This window comes from Leptopilina heterotoma, unplaced genomic scaffold (assembly GCF_015476425.1).
Source record: "Leptopilina heterotoma isolate Lh14 unplaced genomic scaffold, ASM1547642v1 Lhet_63, whole genome shotgun sequence".
NCBI lineage: Eukaryota > Metazoa > Arthropoda > Insecta > Hymenoptera > Figitidae > Leptopilina > Leptopilina heterotoma.
The window spans coordinates 3,046,745-3,058,825 of record NW_025111149.1 but is presented as its reverse complement, the minus strand read 5'-3'; the positions used below and the strand labels follow the sequence as shown (position 1 = coordinate 3,058,825).

Below are 12,081 nucleotides of genomic sequence, written 5' to 3'. Positions count from 1 at the left end.
ATTTTTTTCTTATTTTCCAAAGAACACGACTGACGAGGACTCGATGGTAGTTCAGCATTTCCTGGTTGCTCGCATGGGCAAGCGAGAGGTGAAACCAGCGCCAGTAGTTGAAGTGAAAAAGGAAGAGGAGGAAGAAAAGACTGAAAAGACTGAAGAACCTAAATCTGAGGTTGACGATAAAGAAGCGGAGACGGCGACTGTCGAGAAAGACACGAAAGATGAAAAACCAAAAGAAGAAGAAGAAAAGGAAAAGGAAAAAGAAGAAGAGGAGAACGAAGAGAAAGTTGAGACGACCAAGGAAGACAAAAGTGACGATGAAGAGACTAAAGAAACAGAAAAAGAAAAAGAAACGGAGACAGAGACGGAGATGGAGAAAGACAAAGACATTGAAAAAGAAAATGATGATGGTGATGAAAGCAAGGGCAAAGAACTCGTTCCAACGACACCGATATCTTTAGACACAAGTACCGAAGCCAAACCTCAATGGATTGAAGTTGAAGAGTATTTGGTGAAATATCGTAACTTCTCATATCTTCACTGCGAATGGAAAACAGAGGAAGAACTCTATAAAGGTGACAAGAGAATCCAAGCGAAATTGAAGCGATTTAAGCAGAAACTTCAACAGAATACGAATATTTTTGAAAATGTAAGTTTTTGTTCGCCTTTTTCTCAGGTTTAGAAGTTATTTTTATTGATTTCTTTATATTTTAAAATTTTTTTAATATGTTATTATTTATTTTATTATATATCTATATTTTAATTTTTTTTTTTTTTGGTCTAGAATTTTTGTGATCCAGAAAAAATTGCACTCTTCCATAAATTTAACACAATTTTATTAAAAATTCTTTATATTTTACTTTTTGAAAAACTGAAAACTTGATATAGGAGAAAAAAGAAATTTACGATTCGTTTTCATTTTACAGACTGAAGACGATCCATTTAATCCCGACTTTATTGAAGTGGACCGAGTGTTAGACGAAGCAACACATACGGATCCTACGACTGGTGAAACGGTTCGGCATTTCTTGGTCAAATGGCGCTCTCTTCAATACGAGGACTCAACATGGGAACTGGAGGAAGACGTTGATCCAGAAAAAATTGCACTCTTCCATAGGTTTAACAAACTTCCACCTAAAGATCAATGGAAGGTAAGATGGAGTGTAAATTATCAATTAGAAAAAAAAATTAACAATAATTTCAACATTTAACAACAGGGGTAATGATAATGAAACAAAACTAAATTAGAAATTTATTTTCAATTTAGTTTCGTGTCGACTCGAAACTAAAATTACTACCAAATCGAATTCAGTTTTATATTGACTCGTTTTTAAATTTAAACTAAATAATTGAGTTTCTCAGACATTTATTTAAGATTTACACTGAAATAAATTCAGTTTTTCATTTTTAAATTCAATTATTTAGCTTTGAGTCGTCACGAAACTAAATTCATTTTGTTTATTTAGTTTCGGTTCAACATGAAACTAAATTCATTTTGGAATCGAAACAAAATTAAATTCAGTTTGTTAATTTAATTTCCACAGGAAACTAAATTCAGATTATTAATTAAGCTTTGTATCAACTCGGGAACTAAATTCAATTTGTTAATTTAGCTTTGAATCAATTCAGAAATTAAAAAGAAACTATTAACTTTCGTGAAAGTCTTTGTTTAACAATCTATCTATCTTCTTCTTTTCTATTAATAATTTTTTAATACTATTTTTGAAAGAAACATTTAGAAATTATATTATTTTCCATAATTTAGCATAATAAGTGAATTAAAAAGTAAAACTAAAATTGTATTGACTGTAATTCAATTGTTTTAAAGATTCAAATTAAAATTGCATTGGAAATAATTCAACTCTTATAAAGAATTTTAACAATATATTTGACAATATCTTCTTTTTTAGAAGAATTTAATTAAATTTGTTTAAAATAATTTAATTATTTCGAGAAATTCTATTCAAATTATGGCAAAAATAATTTCAATCCTGCGAAGAAGTTTTTTACTTATGAAGAACATTTATTTATTGCGAAGAATATTCTTATTTTTGAAGATAATTAAATTCTTGTGAAAGAATTTTATTAAAATTTTTTAAAAATAATAATTGATTTCTATCGATAAAATTTGAATAAAATTTTATAGAAAATAATTTAATTTACACGAATAATTTCATTATTTATGAAAAAAATTGAATTCTTGTAAAGAATTCTAGTTAATCTTCTTAAAAATAATAGAGTTCTTTCAACAAAATTTTATTAACATTTCTTAAAATAATTGAATTCCTGTGATGAATTTGATTACTTACGAAAATAATTGAATTCCTTCGAAGAATTTTATTATAATTTTGAAAATACATAAATGAATTCATTCAAGAAAAAATTTTATTTTATTAAAATTGAACTGAAAATAATTAAATTTCTGCCAAGAATTTGATTACTTATGAAAATGATCGAATTTTTTCGCAGAAGGTTATTAAAATTGTGTTAAAAATAATTGGATTCTTTTGAGGAATTTTAATTGTATTGCAAATAATTAACTTCCTGACAAGAATATTATTACTTATGAGAAAATAGTTGAATTCTAATGAAGAATTTTATTATTTATTATAATTGAATTCTTTCGAAAGATTTTATTAAAATTGTTTTGAAAACAATTGAATTTTTGTCATGAATTTAACAACTTACAAAAGTAATTGAATTCTTTTGCATAAATTATTAAAATTTTTTGAAAGTAATTGAATTTTGACGTAGAATATTATTACAACTTTTTAAAAATAAAATTGAATTCCTGGGAATAATTTTATTATTTAAAAACTGAAAATAATTGAATTTCTTCGTGAAATTTTATTGAAATTTTAGAAAATAATTGAATTATTTTGAAGAAGTTTATTAAAATTTTTAAAAGTAGATAATAATGAATTTGAAATAATTCCATTTGCATACAGTTTAATTCAAATTATATTAAAAATAATCCAACTCCTGCGAAGAATTTGATTACTTATGAAGAAAATTGAATTCTGAAGAAGAATATTATTATTCATGAAGATAATTGAATTCTATCAGGAAATTTTAATAAAATTGTGTATAGAAAATAATTTAATTTTTACGAAGAATGTTCTCATATTAAGGTCAGTGTGAAGTTTTTCCATAGTAAAGTATATGGGGCACGTGACCACTGAATAACATAGCCTTAATGGATTCACTCGAGGAATGTTATTAAAATTTTTGAAAATAAATGAATTGATTTGAAGAAATTTGTTCAAATTGTTATGAATACAGTTGAATTCCATCAAATAATTTGATTACTTATGAAAATAATGAAATTTTTAAGAAGTATTTTAATAAATCCTTTTAAAAATAATTGAATTCCTGTGAGGAAGTTTATTATTTATAAAGATAATTGAATTCTTTCGCAGAAGTTTATTAAAATTGTATTGAAAATAATTGATTTCCTGTGATGAATTTGTTTACCTTCGAAAAATAATTGAATTCTGAAATTATTCAAAAATAAAAAATTGGTGTTGTTGAAAATAAATTTTGTAACTTGGATAATTATAAATTAAATATCGTGTTTCGCTCGTAATATTTGCTAGTTTCTTAATAAAATATTTAATATTTTCCAGCCGAAGAAAAAGCCGCCAGCTTCAGGTTGGGAGAAATTGGAAAAATCGCCAATTTATAAAAGCAACAACAGTTTGAGGCCCTATCAACTTGAAGGCTTAAATTGGTTACTCTTTTCGTGGTACAATGGACACAATTGTATTCTAGCCGATGAAATGGGTCTCGGTAAAACCATTCAGTCCTTGACTTTTGTCGACGCTGTATATAAATATGGAATTCGCGGTCCATTCCTGATAATTGCTCCCTTATCCACTATTCCAAATTGGCAAAGGGAATTCGAGGGTTGGACGGAAATGAATGTCGTCGTCTATCACGGATCGTACGTGACTGAATTATTTAATATTTGCGACGCGACACGAAGAAAAAGGAACCTAAGGAGAAAAACTTATCGGTTAAAAATTCAAGTTTGTCAAATGCAAACAAATTATTTTAAAATTTTTATTATATTTAAAAAATCAGTCGGTTCAGCTATATTTCGTTTTCATTTGTTATATTTAAAGTATCTGTCGGTTCAATTATTTTTCTTTTTTTTAATTAAAAAATAATTAGTTCATGACAAAACGATAATAGAACTTTTTGTTTCTTAGGTTCCTTTTTTCGTCTCGCGAAGAATTTTTTATTTCATTTTATTTGAAATTTGTAATAATAAAATTTTAACTTAATATAAAATTAAAAATTAATTTTACAGAGCGGCGAGTCGTACAATGCTACAGGAATACGAGGTCTACTATAAGAATGACAAGAAGCAGCAAATAAAAGACTTGATCAAATTTAACGTACTAATAACAACGTTTGAAATTATTATAACCGACTTTAATGAACTGAAAGGTTATAATTGGAGACTGTGTGTGATTGACGAAGCGCATAGATTGAAAAATCGTAATTGTAAACTACTCGAAGGTTTGAGACAATTGAATCTAGAGCACAGGGTACTTCTTTCCGGTACACCATTACAAAATAATGTCAATGAACTGTTCTCGTTGCTCAATTTCTTAGAACCAATACAATTTGCAAGTAGTGAAGCATTCCTTAAAGAATTTGGAAATTTAAGTAGCGAAGTGGAAGTACAAAAATTACAACTTCTATTAAAACCAATGATGTTGCGTCGATTAAAGGAGGACGTTGAAAAATCTCTTGCACCAAAGGAGGAAACTGTCGTTGAAGTTGAATTAACAAATATTCAAAAGAAATACTATCGTGGTATTTTGGAAAAGAATTTTTCATTTCTCGCTAAAGGTACGACGTCAGCGAATATTCCAAATTTAATGAATACAATGATGGAATTAAGAAAGTGTTGTATTCATCCATTTTTGCTTAATGGTGCCGAGGATCAAATTCAATTGGATTATAAACATGAGAAGGAGGATAATGAGGCTTATTATCAAGCTCTAGTAAATAGTTCTGGAAAAATGGTGCTTATCGATAAATTATTACCGAAACTTAAGGCCAGTGGTCATAGGGTTTTGATTTTCAGTCAAATGGTCAAGTGCCTGGATCTTCTGGAGGATTATCTTGTCTATAAAAAGTAGGTTTTTTTTAAAAAGAAAATTTTATTAATATTTTTACTTGTGACGAAAAATTTTCTACAATTAAAATATTATTTTCTCGTTAGATATCCTTATGAGAGGATTGATGGACGAATTCGTGGAAACTTGAGACAAGCTGCGATTGATCGATACAGTAAACCAGATTCTGATCGTTTTGTCTTTTTGCTTTGTACGAAAGCAGGAGGTCTGGGAATTAATCTCACGGCAGCTGATACTGTGATTATTTACGACAGCGACTGGAATCCTCAAAATGATTTACAGGTACGTTAAACAAATCGGAATCATTTAATAATTTCCCACGTAAAATACAACTATTTTGATATAAAATTTATTTATATACAAAAATAACTATAGTTAAACGCTGCAAAACTTATTTTTCAATAATTCTTTTAAGATTAATAATTTTTAAAAATATGTAATTAAAAAGTATTTATAAAATTGAAATTTAAAAAAAAATTTGATAAAATAAAATTTTAAATTAAAGATTATGAAAATCAATGAATTCTTAATCATTGAGAAGAAGTTAAATTATTCTAGAAAATAATTGAATTTCGAAAGATTTGAAATATCTTATTTATATTATATCTTAACTATTTTTCTCTTTTAATTTACAGGCACAGGCGCGTTGTCATCGAATCGGCCAACAAAAAATGGTCAAGGTTTATCGTCTACTCTGTCGAAATACCTATGAACGAGAAATGTTTGACAAGGCTTCGTTGAAACTTGGATTGGACAAGGCTATTCTTCAATCAATGAATACAACGCAAGGTGGCAAGGATCCCAATAATAAGCAATTAACAAAAAAAGAAATTGAGGATCTATTGAAGAAAGGAGCTTATGGAGCCATTATGGACGACGATAATGCAGGCGATAAATTCTGCGAGGAAGATATTGATATTATTTTAGAGAGGAGAACGCAAATTATTACAATTGAAGCGGAGAAGGGTTCAACATTTTCAAAAGCAAGCTTCGCCTGTTCGTCAAATAGGTCCGATATTAATGTTGATGATCCTGATTTTTGGAAGAAATGGGCCAAGAAAGCTGAAATCGACACAACCGAGAAGAAGGAGGAGGATGAACTTGTTATTTCTGAGCCTAGACGTAGAACGCAAATTAAACGTTACGGTCATGATGAGTCCGTTGTCGATATGTCAGAACTGGACAGTTCGGAGGATAACAGCGATGATGAATTAGGCGGCGGCTTAACTGGCAGAGGTACGTTCCACGCACTTTTTTTCATTCATGTTTTCTAATTTAGAAACAATAATAATTATAATTATCCATTTTTATTATAAAATTAACGAATTGATTTTTGAAAACTTGATAATTTTTAATCTGAAGTTATTTAAAAATTGAAAGTAACATTTGAAACATTTGAAAATTTGCATAATAATTAGAAAACTAAAGTCCGCGTTCCACGTGTGTATAATTTGCTAGTTCATCTTATAATTGCATTTTATCTAAAATTTTATATTGTTCTTTTATTGAAAATTTGATGTTAAAAAGGGAAATATAAATTTAAAATAGGAAAGAAACGAAGAGATAAATTCAAAAATAGAAGTCGCAAATTCTACGACGAGTACGTGCCACGTGAAGGCGAAGTGGTCTACGGAAGTTGGGCCCGAAGTGAATGCTTCAAAGTTGAACGGGGCCTTTTGACATTTGGATGGGGACGATGGGACGAAATTTTACAACACAGTCAATTCCGACGCGGCTGGCGTGATATTGACGTTGAGGATTGCGCCCGTGTTATTCTTCTCTATTGTTTGCGTTACTATCGTGGCGATGAAAAAATTCGCAGCTTCATTTGGGATCTGATCACTCCAATTGAAAATGGCGAGAAAATAAAGACAATGCCTGCCAATTCACCGGGGAGAAATAGTAGACAAAAGAAGAAGTCTCGCGTTCGCGAGGGACGCGAAACACGTGGAGCAATTGTCAACGGTGGACCAAGCGATCCAAATCACTGGAGTAATGCCGAGAAATACGACGGTGACATCTTTCTCGAGAGCAACTACAAAAAGCACTTGAGTCGCCATGCTAATAAGTGAGTTATTCTTTTAAAAGAAACAAACAAATTTCTATTTTTTCTAACTTTTCATAATTCAAAATTATTATATTATAATAATCGCAGGCCTCGAACTGAGTACATAAATTAAGGAAAAGTACGTAATTTTGACAAAAGGTCCGTAAAGTACGTAATTTTGACCATTTTGACTAAAAATCAAAATATGTATACAGATTGTGAATAAATATTTGTGACGCGCTCCCAAGAAAGGTACCTAAGAAGCAAACGAATTATAGGTTGGGTTCGAGTTAGATTTATCTTGATTAAAAGTTTATTTTTAATTATTTGAATGTGAAACCAATTTTCATTGAATATTTTGAATATAATGAAGACTTGTAGACCAACAACTTTTAATTAATAATTGATTCTCTTTCTGTATTTTTACTCAAAAAAATTAAAAACCTAACCTAAATTTTTTGCTTCTTAGGTACCTTTCCTCAGAGCGTGACACATTTAGTGATGCCTTCTCTATTTTTATTCACATTCACTTTCCGATCAATCCGCTGACGGTGATCATTTTCAGAAACAGTGATTGGTCGAAAACGAAAGTCATATTTAGTTAATAAAGGGTTCATACCACTATACATGCCTCAAAATTTAGCTTTTTTGTAGAATTTTTTTATGATCCATGTAAATTTTATTGATTTAGGTCTTTTATAGTTTAACAAAGACACTCTTTAACTATATAGAAAACGTCGTTTTATTAAAAAAAATATTGTTTCATTTAATTATTTAAAATTTAACAATAGAATACACAGCATGAAAAAATGTGAATTGAGTTACTGATAATCTAAAAATTTACTGATGCAACTAGTAACTATGTAAGTACATAGCCTTTGTACGCGTTCAAATGTCACCTAAAATAATATATTTAAAGTGCTGAGATCTTTCTAAAATTTTACACAACATTTTTGAGATATTTTACTTTCAAAATCCGTAAAAAAATTTAATTTTTTGAAGTTGACAAAGTGGTATGAACTCTTAAAGAAATTCAAAAACTTCTTAATTTACATAAGAACATAAATAAAATATTATTTTAATTTTAAGATTTTCTAAACTAATAAAAATATGTTGATTGAAATCCATGTAATTATTTAAACTAAATCATTCTATTTTGCGATTTAAAGTCGGCACTTTAAATGAAAAATTACAAATTTTGGTACGTAAATTGGTCACTAATTTTTCCTTTTTTGGTACGTAAAGTACGGTAATTTTCAATGCCAAAGGTAGTTCGAGGCCTGTAATCGACATAATCTGTCCTCACTTGAAATTAGTGTTGTTTAATTATTTATTTTTGCATTTAAATAATTGAATTCTGATGAGAATTGATTTAAAAAAGAATTTTAGTCAAAACATTAGGAAATAATTAAAAGTGTTAAAGTAGGATTCTTTAAAAATAATATTAAAATTTCAAAAAGTTTTTAAATTCCAATCTTTGAAATTCTAACTGCCGTAAAAGTATCAGAATATGTATTTAAATATAAAAAATAATTAATAGCTTCCTCAAAAATTAAAAGTTTTAAATATTATTCAAAAATTCTAACAAAATATTTGAATTTTGGAAGATTTGCAGTTTAAATTTTCATAAAAAATTTTTCCAATGGTTTTACATTGAAAGTATTTTGAAATTTTAAGCAAATAAAGAACAATAGGTAAGTATTTAAATATTTATTATACAAAAATGATTGAAATTTGAAAGATTTAATTTGGAAATTCTGAAAAAAATTAGGTTTCTGAAAAATAGTAATTAAATTCTCGTCGTTGAATTCTGGTAGGAATTGATTTAAAATAAATTAAAGTTAAAATTTGAGAAAATAATTGAATATTTAAAGAGGTTGTTTACAGGTATGCAGACCTTCAGAAAAAATATTGAATTGACATTAAAGAATTTTTTAATATTATTGTTATTCGTATCTTCTGGAAGAACAAATATCAATTTTCAAGAAAAAAATTTGAAACTTACAAAAATTGTTTATTTAGTCATTTTGCATATGATCAAAGTTTTCTTCATATCAAAAGGTTGAACTTTTTCAAAACTGATTCGATTTAAGTCAGTGATGGCTTATTTTCTTCAGAAAATTATTCTCTATAACTTGACCGCTCAGATTTATAAACAAATACACCGTTTTCAAAATATGTTTATTTGTTTAAAATTTTTTTTTTAAATTAAATCACTTTTTTTAAACAAATAAGCATATTTTGAAAACGGTGTATTTGTTTATAAATCTGAGCGGTCAAGTTATAGAGAATATTTTTCTGAAGAAAATAAGCCATCATTGACTTAAATCGAATCAGTTTTGAAAAAGTTTAACCTTTTGATATGAAGAAAACTTTGATCATATGCAAAATGACTAAATAAACAATTTTTGTAAGTTTCAAATTTTTTTCTTGAAAATTGATATTTGTTCTTCCAGAAGATACGAATAACAATAATATTAAAAAATTCTTTAATGTCAATTAAATATTTTTCTGAAGGTCTGCATACATGTAAACAACCTCCTTAAAGCGTTATAACAAAAATTTTCGGAATTAATTAAATTAAAAAAAAAAATTTAAGGGAACCAAAAGTATAAAAATATTAAAATTTTTATTTTAAAAAAAATTATTAATTTCATTATTTTTTTTTTATTCTTAAAGTTTTGAATAATTTAATTTAAAAATTCTAAATAAATAATTGAATTTTGGAAGAAATACTAGTTGCAGTTTTTAGAAATAATTAAATTTCAAAAGGTTTTTTATTGAAATTAGGATGAAATTTTAATTCCTGTAGAAAAATAAATAAGAATAAGTTTTTAAATTTTTATTTGACAAAAAGTATTGAAGTTTTGAATAATTTAATTCAGAAATTCCGAAAAATTGTTTCTTGATGAAATGTAATTAAAATTTTTAAAAATAATTGTATGTCCTAAAATAATTTTAAAAAATTGAAACAATTGAAATTTTTGGCAAATTTCATTTAAATAAATTTTATATTTTAATGAATTTTATTTGTTTACTTATTACCAGGGTCAAAATAAGTGAAACCGGCCACTTGAAAAATTTTTGTCTCCAATTTTCAAGTTATCTGTGCACTGAAAAAAAAATTCGGCAGAATGTGCTTTTTACTCAGGCAATTTTTGCCTAAGAACAAAAGCAATACACGTAAAGCAATTGTTTCTTTTAAAAAAAGGCAATTTTTGCTTTTAAAAGAAACAATAAATTGCTTTACGTGTATTGCTTTTGTTCTTAGGCAAAAATTGCCTGAGTAAAAAGCACATTCTGCCGAATTTTTTTTTCAGTGTGATTTTTGGTAGATATATGAGTACACTTTTTCCCCCTAAAATATTTTTCAAAAAAAAATTTTATTTTTGAAGTAATCAGGTATGTATTGAAGTTTTGGGTCATTTTATTTTCATTTTATTATTACTTTGAAACAAATAAAGATAATTAAGTAATTTTTTTTTAAATTAAACCTTAAAGTCTATACTTTAAAGATGAAATAAAGCGATTGCTAAAAAATGAAAATTTATAATTGTTATTAACAATTCTTTTAAACAATTGCGAATTGAAGAATGTTCTCAATGTTTTTGAAAGATTAAATTACGATATATTGATGCGCAAAACTATAAGGATTTATTTAAAAAAAAGAAAAATCAGTAACCTCCAATATTATAGAAATAGTGTGGATTTTTATGCCAAAATGCAGGCGAAAATCGATTTTTAATCTTAAAAATCCGCTTGAAAGCGTGAAGTTTCTAACAAAACAAAAGAAGATCTTATTTATTCGTTTGCAATTTTATCTTTTTCCAGGAACTTGAGTCAATTTTCGTCTGCATTTTGTCAGAAAAATTTACATAATTTCTATAATATTGGAGGTTACTAATTTTTTTTTTTTAAAATGAATCCTTATAGTTTTGCGCATCAATATATTTTAATTTAAACTTTCAAAAATATTGAGTACATTCTTCAATTTGCAATTGTTTAAAAGAATTGTTAATAACAATTATAAATTTTCATTTTTTACCAATCGCTTTATTTCATCTTTAAAGTATAGACTTTAAGCTTTAATTTAAAAAAAAATTACTTAATTATCTTTATTTGTTTCAAAGTAATAATAAAATGAAAATAAAATGACCCAAAACTTCAATACCTGATTATTGCAAAAATAAATTTTTTTTTTGAAAAATATTTTAGAGGGAAAAAGTGTACTCATATATCTACCAAAAATCATAGATAACTTGAAAATTGGAGACAAAAATTTTTCAAGTGGCCGGTTTCACTTATTTTGACCCACCAGGATAGTTTAATTATTTAATCAAAAATATCTTACATTCAAGTTGCTGTTAGAAATATCTTAGCGATTTGTATACAAGTTGTTCAAGTAATTAAATTTAAAGAAAAACTGTTAGAAAAATTATATTTTTTAAAAAATGAAGAATTTTCATTAAATTTCAAAAAGTAAATCTTTAATGGAATTAAACAATGAACAATGAGAATTAATATTTCACGCGCGCTTGTAGTTTTGCTAATTATGAAAAATATAATTATTCGAAAAAATACGAAATATATGAAAAATATAAATATGAAAAATACGAAATATATGAAATATTGTAAGCATTTAAAAATTTTCTTCCGTTACAGAGTTTTATTACGAGTAAGAATGCTGTATTACATCAAGCACGAAATAATCGGTGATCTAGTGCAACACATTTCTGACGGCGTTCACGTAAGGTCAGTATAGCTTCACAAGAAAAAACCGCTTTTATTTCTGTTTCAATTTAATAATTTGTTTATTTCTCACAAACAAAACAAAAGAAAATGAAAAAAGTTTATTAATATTCACGCACTTACATACGTGCTTTCGCA

The 12,081-nt window shown here is 26.9% G+C and overlaps 1 protein-coding gene across 6 annotated transcripts in view; it reads left to right on the top strand.

Annotated features, from left to right (window-relative positions):
* The window catches only part of LOC122509786 (chromodomain-helicase-DNA-binding protein 7), a 56,361-nt gene that overhangs the window by 26,028 nt on the left and 18,252 nt on the right, over positions 1–12,081 (top strand). For all 6 annotated transcript variants that reach the window (XM_043624028.1, XM_043624027.1, XM_043624030.1 and 3 more), the window contains 8 exons: positions 23–646; positions 924–1,148; positions 3,624–3,940; positions 4,310–5,146; positions 5,234–5,429; positions 5,783–6,383; positions 6,696–7,215; positions 11,857–11,946. In XM_043624028.1, the coding sequence (XP_043479963.1) occupies positions 23–646; positions 924–1,148; positions 3,624–3,940; positions 4,310–5,146; positions 5,234–5,429; positions 5,783–6,383; positions 6,696–7,215; positions 11,857–11,946 (3,410 nt within the window). The remainder of the gene's footprint in view (positions 1–22; positions 647–923; positions 1,149–3,623; positions 3,941–4,309; positions 5,147–5,233; positions 5,430–5,782; positions 6,384–6,695; positions 7,216–11,856; positions 11,947–12,081) is intronic.